The sequence below is a fragment of the Vulpes vulpes genome, chromosome 2 (assembly GCF_048418805.1).
Source record: "Vulpes vulpes isolate BD-2025 chromosome 2, VulVul3, whole genome shotgun sequence".
NCBI lineage: Eukaryota > Metazoa > Chordata > Mammalia > Carnivora > Canidae > Vulpes > Vulpes vulpes.
Genome location: NC_132781.1, coordinates 2956523 through 2969571, shown reverse-complemented (window position 1 = coordinate 2969571; position 13049 = coordinate 2956523). Strand labels below are relative to the sequence as shown.

The window sequence follows — 13049 nt, the reverse complement described above, 5'->3', positions numbered from 1 at the left end:
GGAGCCCCCTGCAATGGCCCCTTCTTTCTTGGCTTTCCGGGGAGCCCAAGGGGGGCCCAGCAAGACAAGAACCCACCATCCGAAGGCCCAGCCCCACCTGGAGCCTGTCATCGTCTCCAAGAAACACGCTTCTGTGTTCCTCCCTTCAGATGCATACATGGGGGAGGTGGTGGAAATCCACGTTCACCCAGTCGATGAGGCCCGGCCTGACCCTGACCGCAGGCTTTGGCGAGATACCCTCTACCCTCTGCCTCCCACCTCCACGCCCACCCGTGGTGGAGACCTGGTCCTGAGGGAGCCCTCCAGCTGGGTGTGTAGGCCCCAGGACAGTCAGCCTGAGGATCTCCAAGGCCTCTCCAAGCAAGCAGCCGCCCCCATCCCTGCAGGCCCAGCAGAGGTTCGGGGTGCTAAAGATAAAGAAGGCAGCCCCACGGTGCGGGGAGGGAGGAGGAGCCCTGAGGTGTGGGCGGCCGGTGGGTGAGGCGGGGTACTGCAGCCCCCGGCTGGCTCTGCCTGGGGCTGGCACTGGGAACCGCAGCCCCGAGAGACCCGGGGGCCCGGGGGAGGCGAGGAGGTGCCCCCTGCATCCCCAGTGCAGGCCTGGGACCGCGCTGCTTCCGCATCGGGTGGGATCGCAGGACCCCCGCCCCGCGCACCGCGGCAGGCGGGCGGGCGGCCGCTGATGCCCTGCGCGCACCTCCCACCGCCGTGGAGCGTCCTGGGGACCTGGGGGCTCAGAGGCGCCCGGCTTTCCGCCCCCCTCGCCAGCCCGAGCTTCCTGCGCAGCCCGGCAGATTGCAAAAGTGCAGCCCCAGCCCCCTCCCCGCCGGCCGGAGCCCCGGGGCCTCGCTCGCCGGCCCCACGGGCGGGTGGCCCGTCTCCCCCGAGGCCCCGCGCGGTCCCCGCTGCAGCAGAGCTCGGCCCCCGCCGCCGCCGCCGCCGCCGCCTCCGCGCGGCCCCCCCGGCTTTCCCGACGCGGCCGGGGAGGCCCCCCCGGCTCCGCGCCCCCGCGCCCCCCGCAGCCCGGCGCGAAGTTCCCCAAAGTGACCGCGGCGCCCGGAACCGCCGCCCCCTCCCCTCCCGCTTCCCCCGAGACTCCGCCCGCCGCCCCCTCCCGCGCCTTCGGAAAAGTTGCGAGCGGCGCCCCAAACTCCGGCCCCCCGCCCCGCGCCGCGCGCGCGCCCCGGCGACCCCGCGCTCGGCCGCCGCTCCCCCCGCCGGGCCCGGGCGCCATGACGCGGGGAGCGCAGCGGGGCCCCGGCGGCGCGGGGCGGGGGCGGGGGCGCGGGCGGGGGCGCGGGCGCGGGGCCGGGGCGCACGTGCGCGGGCGGGGCGGGGGGCCGGGGCCGGGGCCGGGGGCCGGGGGCCGGGGCCGGGGGCGCTTACCTGTTGGAGGTAGAGGAAGGCGGGCGGGCAGGGCACGGAGTGCGGGAGCATGCTGCCGGAGTTGGACAGCAGGAGGCAGCCCGAGTTCGCCATGGAGCACAGCATGGGGCGGCAGGGGGGCGCCGGCGGCCCGAGGCAGCTCTGCGCTCGCTGCGCGGCTCGCACCCTCCGCGTCCCTCGGTGTGTGCGCGCGCCCTGCCTCCCGCGCCCTCTCGGTCTCCTCCTCCTCCTCCTCCTCCTCTTCCTCCTCGGGCCTCCCCTCCCCCGCGCGGCGCTCCTCAGGGGGGAGGCATGCACGGCGCTGCCCTGCCCGGGCGCGGGGGCCGGGGGGAGCGGCGCGGGCGGCGGGGGAGCGGGCGCCCGGCACTTTGGAGCCGCCGGAGCCCGGTCTGCAAAGAGGGGTGCGTGTGCGTGTGAGTGCGCGCGTGTGCGCGCGTGTGTAGCGGTGGGAGGGGGAGTCCCCGGCGTACTCCAACCTCAGACAGAGCCCCGCACCGAGGGAGAGGAGGCGATCGCACGCTTAACCCCTCGCCCGCCGGCGCCCTCCGGGGCCCCTGCGCGCCCCCCGCCCGCGCCCGCGCCCGCGCCCCGCTCCGCCCGCTGCGGAGGGGAGCGGCTCCCCGGCTCTGCGGCCCGACCGGAAGGCGCTCGCCGGCCTGGCGTTCCGAGAGGCGCCGCTCGCAGGGGAGGCCGGCTCGGTGGCGGTGGCGGTGGCGGGGATGTCGGTGATGTAATGAGGGCATCTACGCAGAGGCTTCCTAGCCCGGGGAGCTTGGAAACCCGGCTGGAGCCCCCGGGAGCTTCCCCTGCGCGCCCGCGCGCCCCCCCGGACCCCGTGGACACCCTCGGCCTGGCCCAGGCACGCGGTCCCGGGGACGCTTCACAGGGGGCGGGGGCGGGGACAAGGGGCACCGGCCACAACGCGTCCTCCCCTCCCCACAGCCACACACCGGACCGGGTGTTCACACACAATGCAGCAGGAGAGCCCATGTGCCCACCCCCGGGGCCCCGCGCAGCCTGGCACGGGGCCTGACTGTCCCTACGCCACCACTGACACAGGTGTGTGTGCCTGTGTGTACCCGCACCCAAATCTGCAGCTTCACCAGCCACGCACACGCACCGGCCTGCCACACATTCACACTGGACAGAGGCCCCTGACCAGGCACAGTTAATCCAGGACAAGCCGCAGGTGAGCCTGGCTATGAGGGCCAGTCAGCTACCTGCTACCGTTAGAGGTAGAGACAGCGGGTCAGGGCCAGCGGGCGGACACATACCTAACCTCATGCCCCCCTTAGGCACGCTCCTCTGGGAAAGAGCAGAGTCCCATGAATATCCACTGCCACTTCTGGACTCCCCCATTCTATCTAAAGGCCCCTGGGCTTCTTTCTCTCACTTCTAAGAGCGAGCCCCACTCGAGGGAAGGAGGGCTGGGACCGCCTTGTAATGGGAAGACCACCGGCCTGAGCATCAAATGGAGGCCCCTTCACCTGCTGTGTGGGTTTAGGGAAGTGGCTGGTCCTCTCTGGGCTTCCGTTTCTGCCCCTGCCTGGAGAGGCTGGGTGGTCGATGCCTGAGATATCTTACTGAGCTCGCTAGAGCCTGTCCGGGAGGGCCGTTCAGGAGGAAGCGGCGAGGAGGGCAGAGGGACGGGGGTTGAGGATGGGCTCCCTCCCAGCACTGCTTGGGAAGCCGCTCAGATTGAACGAGGCAGGCAGGCGTGTGCCCCTTGGACGCCCCTCTGTCCGGCCCCTCACGTCCCTCCGAGCAGCCTGCAGTTCATCTGCCTTAGAAGGAAAGGGGGCGCAGAGTCTGGAAGGGAGGCAGGTGGCACCAGTGACAAGGGTCGAGGGAAAGACTGCAGTGGGAAGAGCCGGCCCTGCAGCAAGTAGCTGCACTTGCTGCTCCTTTTCTGGAGCTCCGCTCTGTGGTCCCCTCAGGGGTGGCACGCTCGGCTGTGGACTTGCACAGGCAGTCCCCCGCCTTTGGGCAGGACGGTTATCAACGTGTCTCCCAGAAGAGGCGCCTGCCCGTACGGCCTGAGACAGTGGTGCGGTGGCTGGGTGCTGAGGCCTGGGGCTCTGGGGGAGGGGCACCTGGCTGAGCCTAGCATCTGTGAGGGGAGAGACCCTGCAGAGGGCTGCCCTGTGGAGGGTGCCACCCCCCAAGGGCCTCCTGCCTCCCCAGTCCTGCTGCTCTGCACTCCTGTCTCGGAAGCCTTCCCTCCTGTTGTCGCCGCCCTGGCTGCTCTTATCCTGGAGGACACTCAGGGACCTGGGGCAGCTGTGTAGCATTCACCCCCAGCCCGGGGCTCTGCGTCCACTCTCTGTGTGAATCATTCACTCGCTAATTTGCCGTTGTTACCAAACGTCTGCTGAGATCCAGGCTTTATCCCTCCCGTAAGAGGATTAGAGGGTGTCCCAGACATCCAACACAGAGGAGACACCCTCTGAGTGGACGCTCCTGCTTTTCCTTACTGAGAACCCACTATGTGCAGACAGGGACTGCACCAGGTGCTGGAGCTACAGAAACAAAGTTCTCTGCCCTGGAGTCGGCTGGGGAAAGCAAACCAACCCCCCCCAGACTGCAGCCTACCGTGCGGAGACTGGTGATGGCCCCAGGAGAGTGGGAGCTCAGATCTGGGGTGAGCTTAGAAACGGGGTGGGCTGGGGGAAGCTTTCCTAGAGGGAGCCCCGCGCTCTGTCACTGGCCCCCAGAATGCCGGCCTTGGTGCTGGTATGGCGTCCAGCATCCTTGCACCTGGTCATCTGCGGGGCCTTCTGGCCCAGCCACCTGGCTTCAGGCCTCACCTCCAGAGAGCGTCAGGCCCGGGGAGCATGTCTAGACACCTGCCTCCACCAGTCAGCTAATCACACCTGGGCTCCAGAGAGATGGAGAACGGCAAGACGGCGTTAAAAACAAAACAAAACAAAAAACCCTCCAGAAGAATGATTTGAACAACATGTGTGTCTGGCTTATTTCTCAGGACAGTGGCTGTGTGCCCACCACCTCTTTCTTGTGCTGTGCCATGGGCTCGTGACTTCCACTTCGAGCCAATTACTACGACCTGACAAATCAAGGGAGGCCTCTGTCCACAGGGGGATGCCTTCGGGGGGGGGATTAGGCCACCGAACAGCCAAACCCTGTAGCCCACCTGCTCTTCGCCTCAAGAGCTGAGTGTCGGGAGGGCAGGCAACTTGCTGGCTGGGTTGCACAGCGTCGCCCCAATGCCTGGAAGAGCACCTGGCAGGGACGAGTGAGGCCGTCCCCATCCTCACACCCACCTCAGGGCTCATCCTGATGCTGAGGTGGCCACAGCGGCCAGACGGGCTCGGAAGCCTAGGCCCTGAGGAGGCAAAGCTGCTGCAAAAAGCCAGTGCCCCGGGGTTGGGCTCCTGTCTGCTTGGGGTGTCAGGACCATCTCAGCTCCATGGACCAGAGGAGAAAGGAGAGAAGGGGCCTGTGCTCCTCCAACGGTGCTCCTGGGAGCATCCCAATGGCACAGAACATGTCTCCTGTGATTGTTTCGAGTCTGCACCACCCTGACCGGTAGGAGCCCTGCCCTCCTCACCTGGGACCTCCTGGGCCTAGACAGCGGGGCACAACATTCTCCGGGTCCCCCGGGGCCCCTCACAGCGCTCCCGGGCCCCTGGTGCCTCCCGAGTGGTGGGTGGGGGAAGCCCAGGGGGCCCGGTGCTCTGCTGCCCCCGCTTTTGGGGTGAAGGAAGGCTGCGCGCTGGGAAGGGCTGTCAATCCAGAGCTAATATTCACTACTTAAAAAAAGAGCCAAGGAAAAAAATATCCCGTTCGCCCTGAATCTGAGAAAGGCCTTGTTAGGGAGGCAGGAACTGAGCTGTAATTATTTCTGCGCTCCTGGGCACCACTATAAATATCAGGCAAGGAGGCACCTCAAAAGGTCTGCATGGTTCCAAGGCTTCGGAGATCTCCTGGCTCCTTCCTGCCCCCACCCCCACCCCATGTCACCTTGCCTGGAGGAAGCCCTCCTGGGTGCAAGAGCTGCCCCCCCACCCCCGCCTTCCCCGTTTCCCACCCTCTCTGGGAGACCGAGGCCCCGTAGGCTCGCAAACATCCCCAGTCTCTCTGGCGTGTACCTCTGTGAAATGGGGACGTAGAGTCTCCTTGGCAAAGCACATGCCAACACGTGTTCGACGTGGCCTGTGTTTGTAATGAGAGGTGGGCAGTTCCGTAGTCAAACCATCTGGTGCGCTGTCGCCCAATGACACTCCCCCCATCCTTTGGAAATACCCAAGGCCACATGTGGGTGTATTCCCGCAGGAAACACAAAGGCCGCGGTCCCTTTAGGTTGGGCCCCTTGGACGCTGCGGAGGGCTGAGTTACTCATGGGCATGCCCGTCTCTCCCGTTCCAAGTGCCCAGGCCGGCGTCCTCAGCCTTCACCTATGCGGGGAGGACAGCCTGGAGCTTGGCAAAGGCGTGCTAGGACAAGGGGTGAGCTCACCGTCTCCGGTTGCAGCTGGGCCTTAATCGACAGAGACAGCGTGCTCCATGCTTCCAGCAGAGCCAGAGCTCCCTGCCCCAGCCCCCAGGGTATTTGGCACAGGCCTGGGCGTGAGCACTGGCGTGGGCTAGGATGGGTGGGGCTCAGGGTGGGTCCGAGAGAGGTTGGGGTGACCCCAGAAGCCCCCTCAGTGTGTGAACCAACCAGACACCCACACAGCCAACCGAACTCTCTTTCAGGGGGACTCATACCCCAATTCCACAGCTAAGGGAATGGGACTAGGGTCAGGGGGAGGCCCCCTGAGCTGCCGGGGGTGCCTCCAACAGACCTCCTTGGGGAAATGTCACGGAGCTCCCTGTCTTCATGTAAAAGGTGGGAGCCTCCTCACATCCCCAAAGGTGACAGCTCCCCTATTTTGGGAGTGAGATGCCGTCTCTGCCGTCCTCTTGGTGTGTCCAATTCACCCAGAAGGCAGAGAAGTCAGTGGGGGAGCCCCTCTGAGGAAGAGGATTGCCAGAGACCAACGGGATGGGAAGGAGCTGCCCTGGCTGTTGAGGCCACACTGGCCACGTCCAGCAGAGGGCTCACTCACACCGGCCAGAGCCTCCCCTCTGCGGCCAGGCTAGTGAGGAGGGGGTGCTGGAGGCGCTCCCCACCCGTGGGCCCCTCCGCACCCCCTGAGCCACAGAGCACTCGGCGGTGCAGAGGGGACGCCAGGCCGGGTCCGGGCTGCCAGGGCCAGCACCCACCTTCCAGCCCAGCGGCAGCCCCTCCACACCCACTGGTGCTGTCCCCCTGGTCCCAGCAGACTGCAGCAGAAGTAGAAATCCGCGTGCAAAAGGAGTTTATTTATCTGTTTAATTAAGAGGCGCTTGCCAGCCACATTCGGGTCCATCGCCTCACTTACAGCCATGTCCCGGCAAAATTAAACATAATAAATATAGGGAGAGTGAAAGCAAAGGGCACACTCGAGATATATGGGCAAAGCCAGAAGTTGCACAGGGTTGCAGTTATAAGCACATCTTTCTTTGGCAAGTTCCCCTCCCCTCAGGGCCTGGGAACCAGAGGAACGCGCTCAGCAAAGGGGCTGTGGGTGCCGTGCGACTCGGCTCTTCCCACTCAGCGCTGTTGCCAAGCTTTATTTATTTTAAATGAGCCCCCAGGACTTCTCCCTTCTCCTCTTCTGGAGAGGGGGAGAGAGCTCATCACAGAGCCACGAGAACATCTGAAACCAGCCAGTGCTGTGATGCTCTACCTTGGGGCTTGGTGGGTAAGAGGCCTCGGCAGCTGCAGCCCTGGAAAGCTCTTTGCAGGCTCCTGCTGCATCTGGGCCGTGAGCTCCTGGCAAGGAGGCGGAGCGGGCTGAGAGAGCTCTGGAGGAACAGATCTGCGCTCTACGGTGCCAGCTGTGGCCACGCCACCATTCAGGGCACTGGCCCTAGAATCCCACAGAAGCCAGAGGAGGAAGGGGAGTAGACTTTGTCTTTCTATCTCTGACGTTAAGGCCTCAAGAACCTGAAACGTTTGCTTAAACGTCCCAGGAATGAGAGCGTGCGAGGGGGGAAAAATAGATGGTGATTTATTATCATTATTGATTGCCAACCATAACAGCACCTTGGATTTGCTCAGTGCTTTCCCAACTTTTCCAACACGCCGTAACATGTCTCATTTCCCTGGATCCTCACAAGGGAGATGGGGAAGGTGGGATGATGCCCACGTGGTACCTGATGGCACTTCTAGGATCACAGAGGTGGCCCAAGGTCACCCAACTAGTTGGAGGCAGGGTTTAGGCTGGAAATCAAGCCTTCTGGCTTGCGGATTCACGCAAGCCGCTCGCCTCCCTTCTACAACTGTGCTTGGCTCGCGCGATCCTGTGAGCGTCCCCATCATTAGCCCTTGGCTCTCTGTCTCCTAACAGGATCAACCCCAAACCAAATCTGTTAATGTAATCGCCATTTGCAATAGCCTGGGCATTTACTAATCACACCACTGCTCGGTCTGTGCAGCAATTATCTTAAATTTCCTCTTTCTCATTAGGCAGGAGGTCGTGAGAACTCAGTAGGGTTGCTGAACCCTATGATAGAGCCAAGGAGAGAAGCTGCTATTGGACAGAGGAAGACCTTCTGTGGGGTTCCCAGCTGATCTGCCACGAGACGCTTGATTTCCTCCATCTCCTCATCCCACACCCTGAGCCTGGCCCACCACCGGGCGCCTTCCCGTCCTGCCTGAATCTGTGCATGTCTCCGTGATGCCCTGTGCCAACACCGCGAATGGCCACAGAAGAGGAAGAGTCCTGGGAGGCGCAGGGAGGCTGTATGTTTGCGTGGCGATGAGTCTAGCTCTGGGCCCCACCGACGGAATGCCCGTGGATGGCTGGGTGCCCATGGCAGACACGACCGAGGCGAGCCGGGGCAGGGCTTGTGTTACAGGTTCATCACTGGCAGGGGTTGTGCGGCCAAGGGCGGTCTACGCAACTCACGGCTCTGGGCAGCCCACCCGGGCGCAGCACTGAAGTTACCCTGGGCATCCCACCTGCCCCGCCGCCCACCCCCTGCTGCCCTTCAGCACCAGGGACAGCTCCCGCCCCTTGCCCTCAGGTCGCCCTCCTTCCCTGGAAGGGAAAACCGAGGGCTCCCCGGCATGGGCAGTGGAGTTGGAAGGGGGCTCGGGCTCCTACCGTCCAGTCCTCTGCCCTCTAGCTGGCACTCACCGCAGCCTTCGGGGACAGGCGCTGTCTTCTTATTTTAATTTTTTTTTTCTTGAAGCACTTCCACTGAGGGAGACCCTGACATCTCTCTGGGGAGCCCATCAAGATTTTTATCACCCTGACTGTCAAGAAATTCTGCCTTGAGTCTCAAACAAACCTTTCCACTTTAATTTCATTCAAAGGGGAAGCCTTGAAGGAAGCCCAGGGGGAGCCTGGGCCCGCCGCCGAAGCCACTGTCCCGTCCTCTGACTCCTGGGAGGGGCGGCGGGTCACCCACCAGAACCTGTAGGATGAGGCCGCGTGCTCCAGGGAAGCGGCCCTAAGGCAGCGCTGCGCTTCGGGTGTTGGACGGGGCGGACTGTGAGCCCAGGATGTGGGCAGCAATTTAGGAACCTCCCGTGGCTGTGGCCAGTGTGGATTTGTGTCCAGTTCAGTTAGGACTGAGCTGAGGAAACATGGCCCGGGGCTCCTAGGCAGCCATGGAAAGGGGGGTCAAGGTTTGTTCTGACATCCACAGCGGAGGGGGCTGAGCTGCCCGGGGTAGAGGTGGCCAGAGCCCACCCTTGTGTTTCCTGCCTCTTTCTAAAGCTGCCAATTGAAACACTTGGCCTCTTCACTTTACCATTAGTTAAAATAAATCTTACTTAGCAGAGAAACCACTGCCCCTTCCTTCAGCCTTGGGGGAGGAGAGGCCACAGAGGGACAGATGCAGCACAGCCGTGTTGGGAGGGAGTGATGGCCACGGAGTCACCTGGGCCCAAGGACTGTGAAAGTCAGGTGCTTTGAACTCTGAGCGAGTCTGAAAGACTGAATCCAGCATCTGCCTGTAGCCCCAGCCCTAGCACTCAGCTAGTTAAAAAAAAAAAAAAAAAAAAAAAAAAAAAAACCAGCCTCGAGCCTCAGGAAGCAGAATGTGAGGGGCTGGCATTCCATGCTTCCTCTGCCCTTTCGTGCCCCTTAGAGCCAAAGCATCAGCTCATTAAAAGCTCATTAGGAGCCCAAGGCAGCAAAGGCCCAGAGAGGCAGTGCTGTCCTGGCAAAGCGCGTGGCCCAGGGGAGGCGGGTGCACTGTGTCAGGCGGCCAGTGCCAAGCTGCAGACAGGAGCTGAGTGATGGAGCAGGGAGGCGGCCAGTGGTGAGAGGTGGGGGCGCGGGCGGTGGGGGCTGGGAGGTTTCTCACACGGAGGAAGCCTCAGCCTTGTGGGAGCAGAGCTTGTCCCAGGACCCGCAGGGGTGGGGACAGGCCTGCCTGCCGGGAAGCGAAGGAACAGATGCTCACCCGAGGACCGTCTTCCCCAGGCCCCCAGCATGAGAGAGGACCAACATGGGGTCCTTTCTCAGGCTTTGAGAGGAGTGAGCCAGGCCAGGGAGGAGGGAAGGGTAGGCAGGACCCTGGCTCCTGTCGGCTGTGCCTGGCAGCTCAGAACACACGTGGGGAAGTTGTATGAATTGCTGCCCACTGTGAGTACAATGCAGCAGAGAAAGGGGCAGCGGATGCTGCTTGTTTCGTTAGACTCTCTAAAGGTTGCCAAGAGCAGGGGAAGCGGGATATCTCTGGGGGAGGCACGGGGGCCTCGGGTGTGAGCCTTTCGGAGGCCCCCACCCCTGCTGGCCCTCCACCCTTTTGCTCCCCGTCACACCCGGGAGGGGGGAAGCCCTCCTCGTTGCTGATCTATCCTGGCATTGGGGTCCAGCACTGTTTGGCATCAACACAACCCTCCAGTTCCAAGACACAAGGTTTCTGAGAATTCACTGGCAAGGAGGTTTGGGGAAGGCTGGCAGCGCTGTGCTGTCTTAGCAGCTCCCAGGCTTTCCTCCCGCTGAGAGTTGCTGCATTAGGATAGGGGGAGCCGTCTGTGCCTTTTCTTACTTCCCTAGGATGCTGTGACTTTTGATTCCTGCTCGATTAATATACAGCCAGCAGAGACTGTATTTAAGGCAGCTTTAATTCTCTCAGGTCACCAAAGGCAGGGGCAGCAAAGCTGCAAGGAGCCAGCCCCGCAATAGATCAAACACTGGGACCTTCAAATCGCTCCGTGGCCCAATTTCTCACCGCTGCCGCCGCCTGATAACCCGCCCAGCCTGGAGCCAATAGCCCCCTTTCTCTAGGAGTGGGGACGGGACCGGACTTGGCAGCGGGGAAGGAGAGCTGGAAGGACGCGGCTCCGGGCCCTGCAGCACCAGGGACAGCTCCAGCCGGTCCCGCTCCACCGCCAGAGCCAAGGCCCCCATGGGGGCAAATGACCTCACTGTGGCGGGGGGGGGGGGGGGGGGGGGGGTGTGTGGCGGGGGGGGCGGCCCTGCTGACGGCACCTTGCACGGGAACATCCTCCCCAGCAGAGGAGACCCCCTTGAGACCTTGCACTTTCTCACGGTCTGTCTTCAGTTAGACTGTTCTCATTCTCTGACCACCTGCAAACCCCCTCGCCGCCCTACTCCCTCCACCCCCCCAAGGAGAAGCCGGGTGCTCTTAGGACTACCTGGCCGGGGTCTCTGCAGCTCCCTGGTCCCTGTGGCTTCTGCAGGGCCCCACAATTTCCTTTCTGGCTCAACTCATCCCCTTACAACTTGCCTCATTAGCATCTCCTGAAAGGCAGGCTAATTTCTCTGCTTAGCACCTGGGTCTTCACTTGCTTGGCGGGAGGTGGGGAGGGGGGTGGAGGGGGTGGGGGGGTGCCTGTGTGACTGCCATTTCCTCCGTTCCTCCAAAGCATCTTTTATAGACCTGGTCCGTGTTGCAATTCGGGGAGGCACCGTGGAGCAGTACAATGCGGGAAGATTACGCTCGGAAGCCAGGCCTGTAAATTACCTCCCGGTGGGGGCGGGGAGCGCGCCTGCGAGCGGAGAACCCGTGTGCAAAGCCATTCTCATTTAAGAGCAGGATCTTCCCGGATCAGACTCTGATCAATCCTTGCTGCCACCAACACGCCGTATATTAGGAAGAAGCGTTTGCATGGAAGTTGAAAGCAGCCCCAGACCCACCTTCGCACGCTCACCACCACTGCTGTTCCGTTAGGATTTCCTCTAGAACTAGCCCCCGCTGGATTTATTCCCCCACCTTCACCCCCCCCCCCCACAAACACCCCCCCCCCCCGCCGACTCTGCCTCCATCCACTTAAAAATATCGTCTATAGATTTTCAAATTATTGTTACACTTTCTAAGAGAAGGATGCGGTGGTTAAAAATTAACAGCAAATTTATAGGAATTCTATATGGCAATTACAGAATTATAATGAAGTGGCTGCCACTTGGCCGAGTGTGGGTAATTGGAAATCCACGCTGGGAGACCAGAATCTTTACTGTATTGGAATTGTATTTTTGAGAGTAAATGCCGTGGAGAGGGTCAATGGAGGCTTGAGCTGGCCGGGTTCTTCTCTGGAGGACGGAGCAGCTGGTTCAGTGCCTGTCTGGAGGCGGTTTAAAAGGAGAATCACTTAAGCTGGCACACGGGAAGGTGGCCAGACACCAGTGGGGTAAGTAGGTGTTCTGGGCTGGGGTGGGCAGCCCTGATGCCTCCCAACCTGGTCCGGAGAAGGCGGGAGAGAACATGAAGGAGAAACTGTCATCACCAGCAGAGCAAAAGTGATCATTGAGATGGGGACAGAAGGCAGCCCTGGGGAAAAAAAAAAATCTGGTGTTCTTTCCATCTGGTGGATCAATTCTCCTTGTGAAAAAGAAGTGGTAAGAGAAAAATCAGATGGATCACTTTCTCAAGACACCAACCTCGTCCGTGTTCCACACGGCTCAGCCTTCATGCCTATACCTGCGTTGGCAGAAATGGATGTGAGCTACTTTCTCCTCTTTGCTTCTCTTCAGGATCCCAGGTGCCACATGGCCTACGGGGGCTTCCAGTAAGGAAACTCTAGTCCCCAGAAAGGGAATTCCGCCCGGAATTTGGGTGCAGATCGCCTCCTGGTTCTTCAAGAGCTTCCCCTGGAGCTGGTGTCGTCTGACACAGGAGCCATGAGGTCCCAGGGGAGCAAAACACAAGCTGGATTTGAAAGACTCAGCACCACGAAAAGAGTGAAAAATAATTTGTGTATCTGATTACTTGTCGAAACAGTGATATTTTGGATATGCCAGGCTGAATAAAGTGTATTGTTATAATTCGTCTCACCGGTTTCTTTTCACTTTTTAAATGTGGCTACGGGAAGGGGACGTGCGGACACGTGTGGTTTTGCACTGTGCCTGCAGTGGGTGGCACTGGGCTCATGTGGGGGTCTCCACACTCAGCCCCGGCTCCATCGTCTCATTGTCGTCATGCGGCCTGTGACAGCGGCTGGCCTGCGGTGGGATGCAGAAGGAACAGCAAGCTGGGTCTCTTCTGGGGGTGGGGCCCTGGAGAACGCAAGTCTGCACTGGCAGGAAGTGCACACAGACTCCCCCACCCCAAACACAGATGTCTGGCAACGGGGTCTTGCTCCATTTGACCATCGGTTTACTCCATCCTGATGTCTGGCACTGAGGTCATCGTTATGTC

The 13049-nt window shown here is 61.7% G+C and overlaps 1 protein-coding gene across 19 annotated transcripts in view; it reads right to left on the bottom strand.

Annotated features, from left to right (window-relative positions):
* The window catches only part of RBFOX3 (RNA binding fox-1 homolog 3), a 407797-nt gene that overhangs the window by 72454 nt on the left and 322294 nt on the right, over positions 1-13049 (bottom strand). For 2 of the 19 annotated variants that reach the window (XM_025999887.2, XM_072746483.1), the window contains exon 1: positions 1387-1604. The exons of 12 other annotated variants lie outside the window; for them this stretch is intronic. In XM_025999887.2, the coding sequence (XP_025855672.1) occupies positions 1387-1491 (105 nt within the window). In that variant the 5' untranslated portion in view covers positions 1492-1604. Of the gene's footprint in view, positions 1-1386; positions 1817-13049 lie in introns of those variants that run through there. 5 more of the 19 variants (XM_025999885.2, XM_025999886.2, XM_025999890.2 and 2 more) reach the window with 5 other exon arrangements.